The sequence below is a fragment of the Plectropomus leopardus genome, chromosome 10 (assembly GCF_008729295.1).
Source record: "Plectropomus leopardus isolate mb chromosome 10, YSFRI_Pleo_2.0, whole genome shotgun sequence".
NCBI classification, from domain to species: domain Eukaryota; kingdom Metazoa; phylum Chordata; class Actinopteri; order Perciformes; family Serranidae; genus Plectropomus; species Plectropomus leopardus.
Genome location: NC_056472.1, coordinates 26,733,185 through 26,756,151, shown reverse-complemented (window position 1 = coordinate 26,756,151; position 22,967 = coordinate 26,733,185). Strand labels below are relative to the sequence as shown.

General features: G+C 38.5%; 2 protein-coding genes and 1 long non-coding RNA gene across 3 annotated transcripts in view; 2 read left to right on the top strand and 1 right to left on the bottom strand.

The window, feature by feature from the left end:
- The first annotated feature begins 12 nt into the window (after positions 1 to 12).
- Positions 13 to 7,402, top strand: neurod1 (neuronal differentiation 1). Its single transcript, XM_042494382.1, has 4 exons — positions 13 to 85; positions 1,815 to 2,056; positions 5,074 to 5,303; positions 6,299 to 7,402. Exons 2-4 carry the CDS (start codon positions 1,827 to 1,829, stop codon positions 6,856 to 6,858), a joined length of 1,020 nt encoding a protein of 339 aa, XP_042350316.1. The 5' UTR covers positions 13 to 85; positions 1,815 to 1,826; the 3' UTR covers positions 6,859 to 7,402.
- A 2,236-nt stretch (positions 7,403 to 9,638) lies between these two features.
- Positions 9,639 to 19,157, bottom strand: LOC121949479. Its single transcript, XR_006106238.1, has 3 exons — positions 19,115 to 19,157; positions 11,546 to 11,725; positions 9,639 to 9,710 (listed from the first exon to the last, which is right to left on the bottom strand). It is a non-coding gene; the product is annotated as an uncharacterized LOC121949479 (long non-coding RNA).
- cerkl (ceramide kinase-like) overlaps positions 10,987 to 22,967 on the top strand; it is a 34,388-nt gene continuing 22,407 nt past the window's right edge. The window contains 3 exon segments of the mRNA XM_042495171.1: positions 10,987 to 11,138; positions 11,483 to 11,592; positions 19,129 to 19,359. Coding sequence (XP_042351105.1) covers positions 10,987 to 11,138; positions 11,483 to 11,592; positions 19,129 to 19,359 — 493 coding nt within the window.

Below are 22,967 nucleotides of genomic sequence, written 5' to 3'. Positions count from 1 at the left end.
GCAGATCACGCACAGTCACGCACGGACACGCACATAGAGCGCGCGGGATGCGTGCGATCTGACAAACAGCGGCTTGTTACAACAGGTAAGTTTCTTTTGATCTGTCTTTCTTTTTATATTACAGATTAACAACTAATAACCGATTGATACATTTTTCCTCTAATTGTTTCCAGCAGATATGTGTGTATTCAAACCTTTCAGGAAGATAAAGCTCATTCATTATTAATATCAAATTAAGAGCCTAAACTCTAAGTGCTAATTGAATTTAATAATGTGTCTCATCTGTACAAAACCACATCAATCTGAACTAAAGCAGCATGACTATGATAAAAAGATAAATAAACCAAGATTTCTTTTTTTCAAATTAGTTAGTTTTTTATTGTTTTTATTTTATTTCTCATTTTTTCCCCTAGAATGAATGGCCTACTTTTAAATTCATATAGGCTAATTAGGTTTTATTCGTGTATACCGTTAATTCTACTCTGAAATAATGATTTAAAAAGCTTTTTTTGTTTTTTGTTTTAGTTTATTTGTTGTTTTATTTTGTTTATCCGTGTTCAGCCCGTATGTCTGTTAAATTAACGGGGCCAGACAGCGCAAAAACGGGAGGAAATAATTAAGATCATCATAATATTAATTGTTGTTCAGAATCTTTTACTACAACTTTTAATCAACGGCAATTTTAGAGTTGCATTTTTCAACACTATTACATCGTCCGCTTCAGTTTTTTTAAGAGCCTAATTACAATAATTCCTATATTTCGCTATTTATTTATTGCACAGAAATAGGCCCAGTATTCGTACGGACTTGGACGAATTATAATGACATTTTTTAAATAATTTAAACTGTTCATTTCAGTGACAAAAGCTATTGATTTGACCAATTTATTAACAAAACCGATTCCGTTTTTCTCCGGAGGTTGTTCTTGTGAAAGTTTTCTAACATTTAAAAGAAAAAATTAACAGTTAAATATATAAATGTGAAGGTTATATTGGAGTCGATTTTTTATTTAGGCTATTTGTTTATTCTTTGTTCTGTTTTGGTCTATATAAGTGGATTAAACTGGACGTCACTCTGTCTCCGGACAATCTCCGGATAAAGCCTTTTTTCTTAAACTTGGAGTTGCAGCTTCATGCTGTCAGAATTTACCCGTCTCATTATGTTAACGTATATATTTCTACATACAGTATTTTGTTTTACGTATATTGCATTTTCCTGCTGGGGCACACAAAAGAAGGCTATCACGGGCCTACATGAATTGATTTAATACATTTTCTGAATTAGAAACCGCATAAATAAATATTTAAACTACATTGCTTATATCTTTTAGGTTCCAGTTTGTATCAGATTTAAAGTTTGCTGCATTAAAAACATAATTTTCACGTATTTTAAACTCATAATAATAATTATTATTACTTTTAAATTGTATTTCTGTCCACCTGTATACCTGTGGATTCTTTTTAACTCACTGAAATGCAGCATTTAGAGTTTGGTTTCATGGTAATAAATCTTTTTGTTATTATAAAAACATATAAATGTGGGATTTATAAATCACATTATTACAGAATCAAGACCAAAAACAACATTTTAATTCCCAAAAGCAAAAAATAGTGTGGAGAAATATTTTTTTGAGCCGTTTTTTAATTTTAAACGTTTAAAACATTATTCAAAACTTATTAATGGATTTAAGAATGTGTTTTATATGATAACCAAGATAGCAGTTTTAATTATTTTCTGTTAGCAGCATTTCTGTGTTGAGTTTTTAATTGTTTTCTAATGAACATTTTTCTTCTGTTTCTTTTACTCTGAAACAGAAAATCAGCATCATGACCAGGTCTGTGCGGGAGGAGCAGGCGTCAGTGGAGTCGGAGGAGCAGCAGGAGCTTCACAGCCCCATAGAAGGAGGAGGAGTAGAGGAAGAGGAGGAGGACAGCCTCCGCCGTATGGAGGAGGAAGAAGAGGAGGATGAGGAGGAGGAGGAAGAGGAGGATGGAGAGAACAAACCCAAGAGGCGAGGGCCAAAGAAGAAGAAGATGACGAAGGCTCGTTTGCAGAGGTGACGGAGACTGATGTCTTTTTAAATATTTTCAGCTAAAATGCACAAAATGTTAAGTCTGTCCTCAGGGTGGCACTACAGGGAAAACTCAAGGTTCATCCTCTGAGGAGCATGATCTGTAGATTTTAAGAAAATCTGACCTGTATACTCATTCAGACACTCTAAAGCAAAGGGTTGGACTGCCAAATATTGGAAAAAGTAAAAAAAAAAATAGAAATAAAAAAATAATAATTTATTAAATCAAAACAGCAACAATAATAACACATTAGAATTATTTATCTAATAATTATAGGACAAAACATTTGGACTGCCACTGTTATGTGATTAAAATTAAAAAACATAACTTTTTAACTTTTGATGGATCTAAAAACTTATTTGTGGATCTGAGAATATGTTAAAATGCAACTCTCAGACCAGAAGTCTCAGCATTTCTTGTCCCGCTTTCACAGTCCAAGTCTAAAACATAATCTTCCCTGTGTCTTAAGGCCTCATTTGCTAAAAGCATCTTCAAGCTGAGATAATAGTAAGATCTGTCTTATGTACCTTCCTAAGCTTAATATGTGTTTCCCAAAAGCATCGCAACTAAAGTCACGCTTAAAAATGATTAACAGGTGCCTCCTATACCAACTCATTCTCTATAGGCTGACGCTGCAGTAGCTGACGCTGAGGCTGTAGTTTGAGAAAAACTACAAAAATATTTAAGTTTTGTTAATTTTAAATTCATTTTCTATGAATACTGATGTTCTGTGTTAAGTAATGAGCTGAATGATGGAAAGTAAAATGAGCTGTAATGTTTAAATCATAAAATAAGAAAAGATTACGGCAGATGCTATTTGCACCTGGCTGGGCCTAAATTGGGTGTCCTTGCAAAGTCGAAATGTGACGTTAACACAAACGAGTGTCTTCACCTATTCTGCTAGAGTTTGTGCACGCTGTGCACATTCAGCAACTTTACACATTATAAAATTGAAAATAACAAGTCAGCCAATACTGAAATGCATGAAATCAAACCTCTGTCTCCTGTGTGAAAGTGACCCAATCACACACCTCATCTCATCCACGGACTGTCACTCTTTGTACCACGTCACTTGACTTTGTGGCAGTACCTTTGTGATTTTTTTGTACACGTAAATTTACAGCTCTATAATCTTAGAGAATATCCAAGATACTAACCATGACTTTACCGTAAATTTATAATCCTAACTGCATCTGACCTCGACGCATCAATGTGACAAGTGATACAACCATAACACACAGTGGGAAACGTAAAAACGTGCCGTAGGAATGGGCAGAAACAGCCAAATAGCTGCAGGTTGACTACTCTAACCCCAGTGCAAAACAACAATCTGTAAAAGGCGACTAACACACACCTACAGATAATTCAACAAGTGATTTGCAAACTGATCTGCCACCACCGTCCTCCTCTCTAATATATTAATCTCTTCTGGCTGACTTCTCCCAATAGAACATTTTTAACATCTTATTTTCTTTTTACCTATAGTGCATATTTTGTATGTGTCATGTTTTATAGACTACAGTAGTACGATGACTTAAAGAAGCTTTGGATTCATATTAATCAGCTCTAACAGAGTTCCTGCAGCTTCAGACACATTAGATTCAATCATCAAGACTTTTTAATGTCATTTGGAATTAAATTTAAGACCAATTTCACTACAACTAAAACTGACAATTTTTATAATTGCTTACTTTTACCAACTATTTATTGTAACATAAAACATAACTGTTCGGTGATATTCATGTGGACAGAATTTGGAAGATTTAATAATAATAATAATAATAATAATAATAATAATAATATTAATAATAATAATAATAATTTAATTTTACAATTCAATGTCAGAAATGGGATTCTTAAAATCCCATTTCCAATTTTTGAGCATTTATAAGACATTTGAAAGATTCATTTAAGACATTTTAATACAAATTAAGGCCTGATTTTTAGATTAATTCAATGTCTTTTCGGACTTTTTATGGATCTGTGAAACCCTGTGCAAGTATGAAATATTCCTTGTGTCATGGAGGGTATACGCAGGTATAACAAATATACCCACCTCTTTTTTTGGTCATTTATAGCACTTATCAGCAAAAGAGCCATTACTACTTAGGTATTTTGATATATAGCACGGCTTACAGACAGCTAAATATGAAAAGTTACTTAAAAGTGTATTCAGCAACATGCGCATGAGCTCCCACAGCACTGAGCTTCAGCAGCAGCAGCGGGAGCTTTTATTGGCGCAGCGCTTTAATCTTATATTCATCAATTGAACATCAACTAGATTGTGAAAAATAGTTTGCAAAATAAAGTCAGTTTCCTTTGCAGTGTGAATTCTTGAATAAAGTCAAATGTTGACAGTAATTTCCCCAAACTTTTGCAAATTGAAAACTGGAGCGACATCACTAGTAATTAAACCTTTGAACCCTGGTGTGATTTCTTTAAAAGACACGGGGACAAAGAGGCGATAAGCGACTTGGTAAGAAATGTTCCACAAATTGCACAAAATCAACAGATTTAGAAAATTGTTTTTAAAAATCTAAGAAAAATATCTTGTGGAAAAAAAGAAAAAAGCAAGGGGGAAAAATATATATTTATAATTACATATTTAAAATTATGCTACAGAATTATTCTGAACTCTTAAGCACTTTTACAAGTCTAGTTTGCCTTTTTTCTATTGTTGTTGTTTTGTTGTTTTACTCATTTTTAGGTAATTTCTTGTCCTTTATACTAATTTCTTTTTAATTTTGTGTCATTTATTCTTTCATTGCTCATTTCCTTTTTCCCATGACTGAAAGAAATCCAGCCAATTTGCTGAGGTTTCGAACTATCAGTCATACTGTAGGTTTCACTGAGCTGTAATCTGCACCAAAATGGCTGTAATCTAACATGCTAACCACTAACGGTTTTGTTTAGCTACAAACGACTTTGCGCACACTTCCTTCCTAGTGAAGCTGATAATACTTAATATGGCTAACAATGAATCCGCTTTGTGTTTCTGCAGGTTTAAGGTCCGTCGGATGAAAGCTAACGCCCGCGAGAGGAACCGCATGCATGGGCTAAACGACGCTCTGGAGAGTCTGCGGAAAGTCGTCCCTTGTTACTCCAAAACCCAGAAACTGTCAAAGATCGAGACACTCCGCCTCGCCAAGAACTACATCTGGGCCCTGAGCGAGGTCCTGCGCTCCGGGAAGGCACCCGACCTCATGAGCTTCGTTCAGGCGCTCTGCAAAGGTCAGTGTCAATTTACCCGCTAGTGCTAAAGCTGGGAGCGCCACTGGGGCCACTTTATAACAAAATAAGAATATTTTTATATACTGAACAAACATTTTGTCCGAAACTATTTTTTCTTTTATTTACGTGTGCATGATGGCTGCTTCACCTGCCGCACTTTGTTGAACTTTATGTGTCCTCTAGATGCAATGCGCACTTATAGAACAAATTTGTGTTTCCTAGACAATTTCATTCATGATGCAGCCTGTTGTCTACTGAAGCCTGCCTCAAGTGCCCGTTAGAGGAACTGCAGCTTTTTGAATATGTGGTTAACCCTACGAAACCTGGACATCAGTTTACAAGTTCACAAGCATTTAAGCATTTGAAAATGGTTTGATTTTTTTCAAACAAATGGGAAAAGAAGAAATCAGCAACTTGGCATAAGATTTCCAGCAGACTGCAAAAAAATAGAGGACAAGAAAATGACCTTAACATTGCCCTAAAAAGAGAAACAGAGGCACTTAAAAATGATGAAATAACTGGAAAAAATGGCAAGAAAATTTGTAATTCTATATATACAATTAGGTTTAAAAAATTAATTCATTATTATTATTTATGTAAGTATCATTTTATGTTAGCACTTTTTCCAGATCATTTTTTATTTTTTGTTCTTTCAATCTTCTTCTTCTTTCAAGCTAATTTTAGGTTTTTTTGTAACTTCTTACTAATTTACTAATTACTTTTTTTACTAATTTTTCTTTCTTAAGTTGCTCATTGCCTCCTTTCAATGTTTTTGACAGAAATCAAGCCCATTTTCTCAGGTTTCAAAGGGTTAAAAAGTGAGAATATCTCCGGCCTTAGACAGCTTGATGGCCTTGGATCAGTGATACTCAACTTGCAAAGTTGCAAACTTGCAAAAGTTTCCCCCAGGCAAAGCAAGTTGAGCATCACTGCGTTAGAGAGCTTTGATTTATTGATCAGTATTGACTGATGATTCTGTTTCTCTCCTCTCTCAGGTCTGTCTCAGCCGACCACTAACCTGGTGGCGGGCTGCCTGCAGCTCAATCCTCGGACCTTCCTGCCGGAGCAGACGCCCGACCTGCCGGTTCACCTTCCCCCCGCGGGCGCTGCCACCTATCCTGGACACTACTCCTACCAGAGCCCCGGGCTGACGGCCGGCCTGCCCAGCCCGCCATACGGCAACATGGAGCCCTCCCACATCTTCCACCAGGTCAAAGGTCAACCCTACGGCCCGCTGGAGCCCTTCTTTGATGGCGTCCTGGTGTCAGACGGTCCAGCGTTTGATCCGCCCCTCAGCCCGCCACTCAGCATCAACGGGAACTTCTCGTCCTTCAAGCACGAGTCCGTCGCAGCTGCAGAGTACGACAAAAGTTTCTCCTTCAGCGTTCACTACGGAGGAGGAGGAGCTGGGGGACATCCTGCCATCTATGGCGGCGGGGGGTCCAACCCACGGTGCGGGGAGATGCAGGTGGACGGGCTGATGGGTTTTGACGGACACACACACCATGAGCGGATGATGAACGCCCAGCTGAACGCCATCTTTCACGAATCCTGAGGAAGAGGAGGACGAAGGACTGAGAGACTGCTGAAGACAGAGAGACGAACAGAGAGACAGTTAAATGGAGGGTCAGACTGTATTTGTCATTTCATCGCTGTCTTTCCTTCTTTCTCTTCTTCTGTCTGTCTGCGCCAGGCTCTACGACTCCTCCTCATCACGAGGGCGGTGACGTCGATGACAATGTCACGTTGATGATGTAACCTTCTTTGTAGCGCTTCATCCTGCAGGAGACGCTCTCTGAATGTCTCGTTATTATCCATTTTATCACTAAAAAATAATCAATAATCAATGAGCAATAATCTGGAGGAAACTATGCAATTTTGTTAAAAACTGAGCAACGCTCAGCTGATAATTCCAAATGTTAAAAGAATAAAGATTTCTCTATTTTTGGGTCAGTGTGTGAGGCGGCGTCGAGCCGTCATCGGGCCGGTTTTGGGCCGGCGTTGGGCCGAAGTGTTCATGTTGTTTATGTGGTTTTTACTTTTTGCTTTTTATAACGTTCCTGTAGCGTTCTGTTAACATTTCATGTGACTCTTGTTCATATTTTATAAGATAGATGTTTATAAAGGCCTTTTATTAAAAGGATTTCAATGTGATTAAAACTGAGAGACTCTGTTCATCAACAACAATACAACAACAAAACAACAACAAAACAACAACAATACAACAACAAAACACCTCCATTCAGTCCAGTTTACCGTCGCTGTGGTCAGTTTTTTCCAGGTTAGTTTAGTCTCCTACAGTCTCCTCCAATTTGGTCAAGTTCAAGGTAAATTTGAATCTCTTCATTGTATATCTAAAAACACTTTTATACAGAAAAAAACACAAACACAAAAAGCCTAAGCAGTCAGGTGATATACATATAATATGTCGTCAGTGTCACATAAACCCTTTCATCTCCAGTCTTGGTTATGCTAAATGCTGCTGCAGACACTGTAAGGATTAAGTATGAATGATATTAAAACACAGTTGTCACAACATAAATATTTTATAGCACTTTGAAGAAGCTTTTGGTATAGAATTGCAAGGGACAGTCAAAAAGTCGACATTTAAAAGGTTGAAAAATGGCTAACAATAATTTATAAACACTTAAAATGTCCTCACTGCTTAGATCTAGGCCTAATTTTTAAAAACCAATCATTAGATTTTATATGCTTATAAATGCTAATTAGGGAGCTTAAAATAGAGTTAATTAACAAGAACTCTGATAATTGATTCGTCATTTTAGACAATTTACGAGCAAGATAGTCCAAACTTCACTGGTCCCAGTGGTTTGAATGTCAATATTTGCTTATTTTCTTGGTTTTCATATGACAGTAAACTGAATATCTTTTGATTTTAGACAGTTAGACAAAGCACAGTATTGAAGACATACTTTTGGCTTCTGTCATATTGTGATGGCATTTTTCAATAGCCTATTTTCAAAACAATTACTTTAGAAAAATAATCTTCACATTAAATGACAGTGGAAATAATCCTCAGTTTCAGGCCATTTCTGGTATTTTGGTCAGACGTTGGGCTCTTGGAAGTAGTTCCACGATCCTACTGTCCACATGGCTGTAAACAAAAGATCCGTTTTAAGCTGTAGTGAGTTTATATTAGATAATATCATTGGAGAACCAATAATTCCCAAACCTGCAGACATCCATAAAAAATTCTGACTGTCAGCTGAAATGAGACTGAAGGTTGAGGTGTTGCAGATTCAAGGTTTCCACGTGACAACAGCCTTATTTAAAGTGGATTTTAGGCTCCGGGAATGATAAACACATGAGGAGAAAACGCATATCTCCTTACAGAGAAAACCCTGTTAACACGTTAACAACATTATCTCAGCGACTGAAGGACGAAACCAGAATCACTGTGTGTGTGTGTGTGTGTGTGTGTGTGTGTGTGTGTGAAGGGCACAGATGTTCGTTCTGCAGGCAAGATTTTAATTTATGAAAATGATCTCGTTTATGCATGAGAGCCCCCTCCATACACACTGCTGTCCTACTGAGTGTGTGTGTGTGTGTGTGTGTGTGTGTGTGTGTGTGTAAGTCAACAGGGACAATATGGTGGCCATATCCCACCATTTAGCTTCCCTGTTAAAGTGGAATAATAATAATAGAAAGTCAGACTGCGGCATAAAGATTCATCCTCTTTAAATTGAGCAGAAGCTATCTTAATAACACTTATCTACTGAAAGTATATCTTCTAAAGAAATTATTTTTGTGATAATGTTAAGACAAGCCACTTTAAATTCAATAACAAAGCACTTACAGATAAATATGAAGATCTGGAAATGAAATGAAAATTGCTTTTTTTTAGATGTTTTATTTACACTCACAATACTACTGCAGCAGCCGCAGCATTAGCAGTATTAACTGTAGCATTAGCTGTCGTATGTATATAGAGGGTTTGTGTTTCAGTCTGTTGGCTGATCATAACACTGATTAATGCAGCTTAAACTCAGCCATCTGTCATCAACACACACACACACATAATATGGTGTTTATGCCACAGCCAGGGAGCATCCTGCGCTCTGATTGGTTGGCAGGTGTCTGTTATAATCATATGGGAGGACACCTTTAACAATCAGTGATCCTGGTATAATTAAAAGCAAATAATAACAGTTAACTGAATGGTTAACCTAACTGAAACCGTGGGTTAAACTGACTACAAACACACTTAAAAACAGGGAGGAGTATTTAAAAAGTCAGTGGACAAGACAGAAGAAACAATAATGGACTCACCTCCACTCACCAAGTTATTTCTTTATAACAGGAAGTCAAAACCTTCTCATTCGCAGGTTGTCAAATACAGATGCTTTGTCACGCCCACTCGTCGTCTGATAAGGTGTCCCGTTAAGTCTGTATGTGAAAGGGTCACTGTTAGGTTTAGGCAACAAAACTTTGTTATATTAAGAAAAAGTAAAAATAAATATGTTTTTTGTCTCCTGAGTGAAAGACCTGTGTTTGTTTGGTGCAATTTCTTCCAAAAACATGGGAACAAGGCAAAGGGCAACTTAGCAATAAATGCTTCATAAGTGATCAAATTTAGTACATAATTTTTTTTTTTTAATGGAAAAAAATGACTAGGGAAAAAAAGAAAAAAACCTAGGGGAAAACTATAAAATGATCAAAATTACTTATTTGAAATTATGTTACAAAATTTTTATAATTTATTTTCTTTTTTAAGTTTTTCAGGTCTTTTTCATGCCTTTTTTAAAAACTTTCTTTTAGGACTTAAAAAAAATAAAAATACAAATGTATTTATTTTACTCACTTTCAGGTAATTTTTTTTCAGGTAGATTTGGGGTAATTTCACCTTTCAGTGCTCATTGCCTTTCTCCCATGTTCATGTAAAAAAAAATCAAACCAGTTTGCTCAGATTTCAAAATATGCTCAGTAACTCCACAGTGGTTAGGCCTTATAGTCACATAAAATGGGAAACTCAATTGAAGTTGGTCACAAGTAGTCCTACCTCAAAAGTGTGACTGACTAAATGTATTAGTTAGTTCCAACTACAAACATTAATTTTTTTTTAAACAATGCCTACTCCACCCCATACAAACCTATTTTCCAACTGGATTTTATACCATTTTAAATTATCTTTTACTCTTTGCACTTTTGTTATTTTTAATGGTAATTTTTATTTCATTTTTTTAAAATCATTATTAATTCATTTTACCTTTAACATTTTATCTGTTTACTATTTTATTGTAAACCTGTATCCTTTATTATGTTTTTATATGTTATTGCTCTGTAAAACACTTTGAATTGCCCTGTTGTATGAAATGTGCTTTACAAATAAAGTTGCCATGCCTTACAACTGCAAACACTGGGACAAAATCGATCAGAACGGTGTAAGTCGATCATAAACTGATCGACAGTTTACTCAACGTGTGCGCACTCCCGCCTTGATTAAGGATACACGCGGGAGCGCGCACGGCCGCTGATTCGACGACGGTGGGTCTGCGCGTGCCCAAGTCCACCGGCAGAGCTGCTGCCGTCTCCATAGCGACGGCACGCCGGAAATACAACATAAACCTGTGATTAGCTTACCGTATGTTTATCTACCGAGTTGTTTATCAAAGAGAAACAAACTCATAATCGAGTTTGTTTGTTTGTTTGTTCGTTGGTGAACATGTCGGAGCCCGAGGAGGAGCACCAAGGAGAGCAGAGAGACAGCACGCGGAGGAAGAAGAAGAAGAGGAAAGAGAAACGGAGCGCGAGGAAGAAGAAGGAGAAGCGGGAGGATGAGGAGCAGCAACAGGTGGAGGAGGAAGAGGAGCAGAGGTGAGTGTTTGTTCTGAAGGGTTCTTTCAGGTTCTATAGAGAACCACGGAGAGCTCTTGGTTCATACAACGAAATTAACGAATCAGAGGAAAAAACAGAAAAACGTTAATTTCAGTTTAAGTGTCAACAAGCGTCAGGACCTCTTTCAAAGTAAAAGCCCTGCAGTCAAAACTTTACCAAAGCAAAACTAAAAGAATGTATCCTCCCTTTTAGAGTATTAATTAATTAATTGATTGATGCATGCATTATGACTTTATAATTGATTTTTTAAGTCATTTTATTGAGACATAAATGACAAAATATTTAGACTCTGATTGGTTGAAATAAACTTTTGTGTGTTTCAGTGAGTGTGTTGTGCTGCGTGGGATTTTCAAACTGGGGAAGAAGAGTCACGATGTCCTGCTCACCAGAACCAGACTGACGTGGACCCCCATCACCCCGGAGAACCCCACAGGTCAGGTAACATGGTGACTGGTTGTCATGGTGATCAGGCGTCAGACAGGCAGGCTGTGTGAATGTCGAGGCAGCTGGTGCTGTAATGGAGAAGTGCTGTCATGCTGCGAGTGAGACCACCTTAAACATGACATCTGGACGCACACACACACACACACACACACAGACACACACACACGCAGTATTAATAGAGTTATGATGCTGTTTGTGTCAGATCCTTTCAACCAAGGTGTGTACACTATTTCTGCTAACAATGCAATGTGTCGCAATTTATAAATGCAAACACCTGTCAGTGATGTCGGCTTATACTATGTTCGTAATAACTAATTTCCCCAAACTTTAAACAGAAGACTTCCCCAATTCTCCGCTGTTTAGGGCGTGGGTATGGCATGAGCACTCAGCAGCGTTATATCAGATAATGGCGGGTCATGGCAGGGAAGCACCAGGGCAACACTGACGGAGAGATTTTTGAGTCTGCATTTGCGTTTAGACACATTTTGGCTTTTGTAAAAATGGAAACGTTCTTGATAAAACTTTTGCTGTTTGCAAAATATGCAGATACAAGATCAAATACAATGGTAATTATTTTGTTAACTTATTATGTTGATTTATCTCTGATTACCTTGCAAAAAAACCTGTTGAATCATGACCTCTGCTATCCAGTATCCAGGTGTTTATTTCACACACATTGAAAAGAGGCCTTGCACTGAATGTTTGTGTAGTTCAGTGTATCATGCTTTTCCAATGCAAAGAAATAGGTTTTTTCTTTTCCTCTATTTTTGGCAAAAAAATTACTATATCGATTTCTAGTCACTGAATCTTACCATAACATAAGGCTCTAAATGAGCCCATAGATCTTCTTGTATTGTATCGCCAACCATATATCATAACATGCATCATATCATTGTTAAAACATTTCGTGTCACCCCTTTTATTTAATAAACTAGAGACCATCATGTGATAGGATGACTCCAACTACCATATAGCAGTCCCTGGCTTTAAACGCATGTGGGCCAGAGGTGTAAAGTGGGGGGGCAGATGGCCCCTGTACTGAATGATTGGCGCGTTACACAATAGTAATAAGCCTCTGCCATGGTGAACAGGGCCATGTGTAATAGAGTAAAGCCCAGTTTAGACCAAAGATTTGCAAGAAGATGAACCTAGAACGTTGCAGAGAAACGTTGCAGCCGTGTGACTCTCAGCTCGGCCATCGGCTGGTTTTGTAACGTAAAGCACATCACCTGTTTCAACAGACATTCGAGTTGTAGCAAAGTCCGCCGGCCAAAATGTCCACAGACGGCATAATTGCTCGCTGCTGCAACCTAACTGAGTCTGACCACAGCCCTCCGTCCTTAACAGCATGTCTGTGACAGACGGTGGGTCACTGGTGCTGCTTGCTGTTGTGGACATGCCACTCTCACACACTCATTGTTTAAGTAATGGGTGCTGGCAATTTAAATAATTACAGCCTATTTATTATGAGTTCTTTACATCTCAAGCTCAGGTTGTTTTTGTTGATATTTTTGCCATTTCCTCACTACAACAGATGCATGTAGCAGGTATCTTACTATGACTAAGCGTAGTCTTACGTTAAGAAGCTATGAATTATATTAAGCTAAAAAATAAACCTGAAAAGCTGGAAATCAGAGTGGTAGTACAGAGGATTGCTGCTGTAGAGATGACACTGTCTTGTGTTAACCAGCAGGCTGTTTGAATGTTGCAGACTAACGCATGACAAGTAGTTGCATGTTTCAACTTATTTTATTGATACCGATCCTTTTGATCCGATCAGGAGATCCCAAACATACTAAAACAGAAATAACAACACATTCTCATCGGTCACCATGGCGATTTTAACAAGAACATGACCAGCTGATCTCGTTGTATTTCATATTTGCTCAAATGTTGGTGATCACAAGCAGCAATCTACACATCCTCGCTTCAAGTGGAGACGTGAAGTCAAAGTCAAGTCTATCTCAACCCTTTCTGCCTGGACTGACTGCAGGTGCAGGCCTCTGAGCAGGACCACCACCACCCCCATCTCTCATACTGCCTCTCAGCCATGGCGGTCCCCTGCAGCTCTGATCACAGCAGAAGCTGGCAGAAAGACATCCTTTCTCCTGTGATTACAGGAAGTAGCAGAAGCTCGATATCAAGCTAGATTAACCTCCAGCTTTCTAAAACGAAACACAACTGAAACGCACACATTAAAGACACGTTTTAGTTTTTATCCTGCACATGTGTGAAACTTAATAGTCCTGGTATGTCTGGGCCAAGCGTGTGGAAAAACTACGGTAGCCAACGCAAAAACACAAATCTAGAGCCAGTTATTGGTTTGTCCACTCTGGGCTACTGTAGAACAACATGGCTGAGTCTGTGGACACGCTCAGTATAAATGCTTCATTCCCAGGTAACACAAACACAACAATTCCTATTTTCAGGCGATTATAAACTAATAAAAATGCAGTTATGAATATTATAAAACATTTCTGCTAATCGATGCCCCTAAATCCTACAAACTGGAGCTTTAAGAAGTGTGACGGCTCCTTGAAACACACAGTAACAATGTTCTTTGTTGTATGTTTTGTTTTTGGTTGAAGTCCATTCAGACAGAACTGGTTAGAGGAGCAGGATGAAGGTGTAACTACAGTGTGTGTGTGTGTGTGTGTGTGTGTGTGTGTGTGTGTGTGTGTGTGTGCGCGCGCGCGCGCGCTTGTGTGTGCATGTTGAAGCCAATCTGTTTTGCTGTATTTCATCCAAACTAATGTCATTAAGCCAGCACTCTGTGTGTGTGTGTGTGTGTGTGTGTGTGTGTTGGCAGTAGTATAGAGCAGTTGGTTCGGCCCATGGGGGGTTATTAGAGTCTCTCAGTGTGAGAAGATTAACACACACTCATACACACACACACACACACACACACACACACAGTCAGCATGCTGTGTGTGTGTGTGTGTGTGTGTGTGTGTGTGTGTGTGTGTGTGTGTGTGTGTGTTGATCAGATATTTCTATATAAATGGATCAGCTGTTGTTGTTTATTTGTACACATGAATTCATCCCGTCTCACCCAGCAGCCCGTCTCTCTCTCTGTTAGGTAGACCTGAGCTGTCAGACACACACACACACACACACACACACACACACACACACACACACACAACACACACACACACACACTCACTCAGGTGTTAAACCTGCAGTAGTATGAAAGAATTTCAAATGAAACGTGGACTAAACATGCGAAGAGCATTCTTTAGAGTTTCAAAATGGGTGGAGACATTTTGGGTGCCCCTGGTTTCTGAATAGTGCTGCACGATATACAAAAAAAAATCCTGTTGCAAATATTTTTGATAGAGCAGTTTACATGATCAATGTCATGAGTGGCACTGAAGAAGTGATGCAGCTTCAGTGTGTGTGTGTGTGTGTGTGTGTGTGTGTGTGTGTGTGTGTGTGTGTGTGAATTATGATCAATAACTCCCCACAGTGAGCCACATGGCCTGGTCACCATGAAACCGGACTGCCACTGTGTGTGTGTGTGTGTGTGTGTGTGTGTGTGTGTGTGTGTGTGTGTGTGTGTGTGTGTGTGTGTGTGTGTGTGTGTGTGTGTTTGTTGAGGGGACGTCCCTACATGGTTATTATTTTTTTGGATGTAATTATGTTTTTCAGTGTTATATTTTTAATCATAAGAAGATGAAGCCTTCAATGACTCAATGGAAGTTGGTACAAGGGCCTTTCAATTATACTAATAACAACATAACATATGTTATATATTTATTTGTGTGTGCGTGCGTGTGTGTGTGTGTGTGTGTGCATTGGCACAGTGGGTCGGCGAGGGCATGATGGGAAACTCATCTCCATCTGGAACCAACCAACATGCTACCTGTGATGGGCAATACACTGTATGCATATGTGTGTGTGTGTGTGAGTGTGTGTGTGTGTGTGTGTGTGTGTGTGTGTGTGTGTGTGTGTGTGTGTGTGTGTGCAGCGACTCTGTAGGTTCTGTCAGCTCAGATCAGTGTCGTCTTTATTGGGCTAGATGGAAAATATGTCTCTCTCTCTCTCTCTATTATTTTCTTTTCGTTAATTCATTTTTTGGTTTTAGATGAAATGTGATGTACAGAGAAAGAAAACAATGGATAGAAATGAAGGACGAGTGATGTGGGCTTATTTTAATTGATAGGTGTCGGCTAAAATAAAGCAGATCAAAATCCATCCTGATATTTTCTTTGCTGAACTCTTCTTGTTGATGCTGCTCTATTTAATGACAGAGAGTAAAAACTGAAGGGTGCAAGTAAAAAGTTATTGTGATGCACAAGTAAACTCTGATTCAAGGTTATAACAACGATTTCTGCGATTTCTGTTTTGTTAACATGTTTAAGAAAATACAAATATGACAGATATATAGCACAGTAGACTTGGTTTACTGAAGTTGCAACTTAAAAAAATAAAGTAAATAAGTAAACTTACAGTAAACCTGATATACAATAAACATAAATTAAGATTAATAGTTACACATTTACTCACAATTTTAAAGGCAATCTGTTTCCTCGATGTTTTTAAGTAAAATCAACTTGTCAGATTTTACAGTGTAGAGCTTTCTTTTAGCCTCTTGCATAGTGTTGATTCAATGCTGCATTTATTCTTTTAGATCTTTTTCACCACTTTTCAGCAGCAGGCAGCTGTTTTCTTTAAACAAAGTCTGATAAATCCGATGTAAACTACCTGCTCAGCACCAAACAGCAGGCTGACAAAGTGAGCATCTAAAGAAGTTGGAACATTGAACAGATAAAGTCAGATATTGTTCTCAGGAGTTGGTGTAAATCAAATCAGAGTTGAACAAGAGGTGTGTTATTGGACCTATATTTGTTGGGTGGACACAAATGCAGCTGCTGAGGGACGATAATGTTGCAGTGTGTTTCAGCGTGTGTAAATATGCAACAGGCTCACCACATCAATATGTTAAAGTGATGATATATTAGACTGTGTTTGTATTAAATAATTTATCATTCATAATATTAAATGAACACACTGAGCTGAGAACGAAGCAACAACGACAGACAGACAGACACACTGTGACCCTGACATATGGACGCTGGCCTCTGCGGGTGCAAGAGGGGTGGGTGGTTTTGGGTTTTTGGTATTTGATAACAGCAGGAGGTGAGCCTATTTCCCAGAGAGGAGGGAGTAATCAGCAATTATCATATATAACTATTTCCTGATGGATTTGTCCCCTTTGAATGGGTTAATGCTATTTACTGCATATTTTATACTGTTGAAGGGGGTGCATTGTTTTTTTTTTTTTAATTTATATTTACTGCTGATATTACTATCATTGTTGTTATTGTTGTTGTTGTTATTTATATATGTTGGCAGCAGAGCAGCAGCCTAACGTCTCTTTTTGTCATTTCATTTCCTCAGAGAAGAAGAAAGGAATGTTTTTTGTTTTTTTCTACCTGCCGTCTTCTTTAAAAACAACTTTTGTATATGTGACCTGTTGTTGGATATTTGAAGGTGATGTACGATTGTTTTTTTTAACCATATGTTTTGTGTAGGGATGGCATTTTTGGTTTACTGGATGTGTGTTGATCAATTGTTAATTGTCTAAAAAAAAAAAAAAAAAAAAAAAAAGTCCACAATAACGCCAAGCTGCTGCCGTGGCCCATAATTGCAGAAAAACCAAGTTAAGAAGGTGTTCTTACGATAGATTAAATAAACATAAAATTACAGTAACAGAATTAGGCCTTTATTTAAAATTATAGAGCTGCATAGCTCTTCACTGAAAGGCCAGACAAGTTAAAAATATTAAAAATTCCATTTTTAATAGCTGAGTTTATCAGACAACAATACAAGATTAAACATGATGTATAGTTCAGCACTTAAAGCCAAAAAAGTGTTTGAAGCTAATATGAAAAAGTTATTACCAAGTAAATATAAAACAGGTTACACTTTGGTCTGGGATCCAGCCTGTTGTATTATATACAGTATTTTTCACATAGTTAAGTTCAAATAATTTGAACAAACACACAATTTGTTGTAATTTCATATAAAAAGTGGCAGCCCTACTACAGTATATGGTGTCTACAACAGGACTGTAAAAGGTTTAAATCTGGGTGCATAAATACCTTTTTTTTAAAAAAATCTGGATGGATTTAAATATTCCTGATGATTAAAGTGGATTAATATGTCATTAAGGAGTTTGTTTTTTCATGTGCAGATGTTTATCCACCTGCTGTGACGTGTCCAAAATGTGTTTGATCAAAATAAAAAAATGAAAAATAAAACATTCATGTCAAGTACATAAACAAGTAGGGCTTTTCATTATCAAGTAATTTGGTTAATATTCTTTCTCAATTAATCACTTTATTGATAAAATGTCAGAAATTAGTCAAAATGTTTGTAATAAGTTTGCTGAATCCACGCTGACATCTTTATATGTCTTATTTTCTCTAACAGTCAAAACCTCAAACACAATGCTAAAAACAACTAAATACAGCCTTGAATGTATGTCATGTGGCTGACTTCCTATGACTAGATGAGAAGGTCGTTTTTTGGTTTTTTTTTAAAGTAATACCCTTGTTTATTCAGTATTTATGTTATATGTGATTAATACAATTTTAAAAAAATCATTTCTATTGACCTATTTTTTTATGGGTTACTTTACAGTTTGACAAAAGAGGTGTGGGTACATAAGTGAATCTGGGGGACGCGGTTTGCTCAATCATGTCTGCTTTAGATACTAGAGCCACTGAAACTGCTCCGTTCCCATGAAAACTTGCGCTTTCTGCGTTCCCGCACCTAAATTTTGCTTTCACCTTCCCGTGCAGCACTTGCGCTTTAATCTGCGATTTCCCGCACACAAAATTTAACTATTCAACTCCATCCCACTCAAGAAGAGTGCCACCAAAAAAGTTCATATTTAAGAGAGGGGACACAGAGTGATCACAGAGGATCACACACACACAGACAGAAAGTTTGCTGACTGCTGATATTTTTTAATTTTAGTGGCACCATCAGCCACAGAGACAAAATGTGTGTGTGTGTGTGTGTGTGTGTGTGTGTGTGTGTGTGTGTGTGTGTGTGTGTGTGTGTGTGTGTGTGTGTGTGTGTGTGTGTGTGTGTGTTATGTAACTGATTGCACTGTCTGAGCTCTGCTGACATTATCCTCGGAGGACTGGATGATTAATCGTACATCGTCCAATCGGATTTCAGAATTCCTCCCTGATTACACTGATTGATTGACAGGTGCTGATCAATGGATTAGTGATTATTACAGTTAATGACATTATGTAATGTGAACACAGGTGAACCAGTAGTAAGAGGGTAGACAAAATAATTTGTACACCTCCTCTTTGCAGCTTTAGTGTCAATAAAGTTATTAAAAAAATTTAAAACTAATAACAGAATATATTATTAATTAGTATATCACCTTTATTTCAAACAAGTCACTAATATTGAGCAGTTTTCTAAAATATTATTATTGTTATTAGTGAAGTCAGGTGTGTTGTGTTCAGGTGTGTTGACTGTACCTCTCTCTGTGCAGGTGAGGCGTGTGTGCTGCAGCCAGGTGTGATGCTGCTGCGCGACGTGTTTGCGGTGAAGGTGAAGCGGCGGCGAGCGGCGGGCCAGCAGTCAGGGGGACCGGTGCTTGGCGTGGCTCTGTTCTGCTGCAGGAGGAGAGGGCGACGGCTGGAGGAGGAGACGCTGCACCTCCACAACGCCTCCGCAGAACACACACACACCTGGTACAACACCTTGAAGGAGCTGCTCGCAGGTAACACGCTCAGATGGTCCTGCAGCACAAAGAGAAAGAAACAAAAGAATTAAAGTGTAATTTTATACATTTTTTAGAGTGACAGTCATTATTTTCCAGTGGCTTTTGAAAATGTGGATTTAACCACTTGTTTAGCCCCACAACAGTTTAACAAAACTTTAATTTACTACAAAATTTAAGTGAAGGAGGATTTCCAAATGTTTTAGTGTCTAGAGAGTTTGGGAATAATAATTGTTCCTGGAAAGAGACATTGGTGTTGAGGCGTAGTACGGCAGGTCAGCTATGAATCACAGGAGCTGATTTTATTTCGGCTTCCTTTTTTAAAAAAAAAAGGAAGCCCCACCCCCGACCCCCCACCCCATTTCAATTGTCAGGACATGAGTATGGCTTTTTGTGGTGTGTCACATTCAATCGAATGAATGTGCCATAACACATGGCTTGTAAACCTTTGAAAGAAGAGTGGGAGCCAGTGGTAACTTCTTTTTTATATATATAAATATCTTTTGCTTATTCAGTCTCTATATTTGAGTCCTGCTTGGAGGTAGACGGACTTGTAAACCTTTCTGGGCCCAATTCGTAGCCTAGTCACCTCACATGGAGTCTCTGTCATTGTGATGGACTCGTGAAGAATATCAAATCCGGGCTGACAGAGAGATCTACAGCTTGTCTGTGTTAGATAAGAGCAGAGATACACTGGAAACATGACTCAGTACTTCTATGAGCGTCATACTGTAAGATGATTACACACTGCTGAGTAATACTGTTATTATCAGCACGAAATGTCATTGTATTCATTCACCTGTCCATAGACAGATGGATAGATAGATGACGCTTACACACTGTAATTCAGCTATGATGTAATGAGGAATCATATCGGATTTTATATATTTTGTACCTGTGTAACCACTGTTGGATGGATTGTAATTTGAGCCTTGAGGATGAATTCTACAGACTTACGTTATCCCCTAACTCTTCCTTTATTGCCACCATGAGGTTGATGTTTCATAATTTTCAAATCATTTCTAATATATCTATATATATATATATATATATATATATATATATATATATATATAGTTAAAGGGTTTTTTGGGCGTTTTTGCCTTTAATTGACAGGATAGCACAAGTGTGAAAGGGGGAGAGAGAGGGAGGTTGACATGCAGCAAAGGGGCAAAGTCGGAATCAAACCCACAGCCGCTGCAGCGAGGATACAGCCTCTATACATGGGGTGCCCGCTCCATCCACTGAGCCACCAGGGGCCCCACAATTATTCATTTTTAATCTCAAATCAAAAGATCTGGCACCCAGCATACGGAAGTCAGACTTTTTTGACTTTTATACAAATTAACAGGGTCCCATCTCTGTATCCAGTTCTTTTTATACATCCATGCTGTGTAGCCCTTACAGGTGGTCACCTGACCATACCCACACTCCAGAGATTTATTGTAAAATATTCCACTACAGTATGATCTGGAAATAAAGTCGAAACATCTGCATTGCTCTGTGCAGACATGGTCATTCAGCACTGCAGCCATCCATAATAACAGCCCTTGAATATAAATCAAAGTCACCTTTGTGTGCTGTGTCTCCATTGGCATTAAAGGAAAAACAAATTTTCAAACTGCATACACGAGGTAAACATTCATCATGTCTAAGGGTTAGCGAGCTGTAGCCGCTCAGATTATAATTTAATTGTTTTCCATCAGCCTGTTCGTCACTCAGTTTAATGAGGTGAGTCAGAGTTACATCAGACAGGAGCTAATCTGCTAATCCACCGGAACAAAGACACAGATTACACACACACACACACACACACACACACACACACACACATTCAGCAATACTCAGTAGGGTGCTGTCAGCAACTGAATCAAGTTGTCTGCAAGAGAGATTAGCTCAACTACCGTCTACACGATCGCTTACATGTTTATAGTTCACTTTAGGTTACAATGTAAAGCTACAAAGAATAGAAACTTATCTAACGAGGCCAAAAGTATGTGGACATTCAAACATTACAGCTGTGGATGAAACCATCAACCTGCAGCTATAACAGTCTCCACGCTTGCCAACTTCTTACACCTTGTTTCCATCCTCAGAATCAGTCAACTCAAACTTAGTGGAGTGGGCAGATTCATAGTTCTGGCACCCAGGCAACCTCCGTGTTCCTGATTTCAGACTTTTTCACCAGCAGGGATTTACTCCCATTCAGACACAAGAGCATTAGTGAGGTCCACACCGGAGATAAGGCCTAGCTCACAGTCGGTGTTCCAGTTCATCCCAAAGGTGTTGGACAGGGTTGACGTCAAGACTTTGAATCCAATTTTTCAACTCGATCTCAGTCTCAAAAATAACTAAATAAGATTTATTGCAGTTTCTCTTCACTCTTCTGAGCATAAAAGCACCTTTCAGATAAGTTTTAGTTTTTTTGGGCTGCAGCTTTACCATTTTGTTTCACTCTCAGTGCTCGATCGATAGTTTCCAGCAACAACAACAGACAGCTGTCTCAAGCCAAATAAAAAGGTTTGATAAACCTGAGGCGAGGTACAAAAAACTTTAAAGTGACTGACCAGATTGCGTCTGTAGTACCAAGTACAGGTTCCCATTAAATCCATCTGTGCCAAATTTTGGTACCTAAGAGCACATCTGGGTGATGCCAGGATTGAGACAACAGGCAGAAGTTCTGCAAGGAGTCGCAAAGCCTGGAAGCAACAGAGTCCCGCAGAGCTGCCGGGTCAGCCCATTCTCACACTTATCATGTCAAATATCATCGATTTGTCACTGGTTTCCGCGTCAAACACAGATGCACAGATGCACCTTTCACAGCAGTATGATACACACTAGGTGTGTTGGTTTTAGAGGCGGAGGGCAACAACCCAACTCTTTGAATACAGGCGCTTTTTCAGTGGATGTCAGCATCAAACAACGTTGTACAGATGCACCATTCATGGCGGTGCGATATGCACCAAGCGGCAGCAGTTTGTAGCGTTGCCAGCTCTCTAAACCTCACCTTCTGCTCTCTAAACCTCACCTTCAAAGGCAAGGTAAATTTATTAAATTGGAAGTTTATTTTGAAAAAGACTGCATGTATGTAATGAGCAGAAACTTCACTTTTCCTGTTCAAACTGAAGTGTATTTTGAAAAGATAAAGTTTATGTAACAAGCAGAAATTGACATGTCGTCCCTGAACGTCCAAAACAGACGCTGGAGGGTACGTAGTGCATCATGTTTAAATGTGTAGTACCACTTAAAAAGTGGCAGTATTTGACAAGTGGGGATGAGAGTGCGTTGGTCAGGAGGCAGAAACGCCCCAGGGCTGAAAAGTCGGCGAGGGAGCTCTGCAGCTGCTCTGTCAGCAGCGAGCCCAAACTATTGCTGCAGCACCATCTACAGTGAGAGTTTTAGCACAATCTCTTTTCTATGTTATTTTAGCAAAAGCCTAGTTTTACTGCTCAACAGGCAGACACACATATACACACACAAGCAGACATACAGAGAAAATGAAGATTAGCTCTATGTGTGATTAGATAAGTACAGAGGAGCAAAGTTGAGTTTTAGTCTACTGTGTCACTAGTAGTTCAAAAATTAAAATGTTGGTATTACAGAGAGAG

Bases quoted from the DNA above. Each gene is read 5' to 3' on its own strand.
- neurod1 (XM_042494382.1), top strand. From the start codon at position 1,827: ATGACCAGGTCTGTGCGGGAGGAGCAGGCGTCAGTGGAGTCGGAGGAG. The intron at 2,057-5,073 runs GTGACGGAGACT...GTGTTTCTGCAG, and splicing joins ACGAAGGCTCGTTTGCAGAG to GTTTAAGGTCCGTCGGATGA. The intron at 5,304-6,298 runs GTCAGTGTCAAT...CTCCTCTCTCAG, and splicing joins CGTTCAGGCGCTCTGCAAAG to GTCTGTCTCAGCCGACCACT.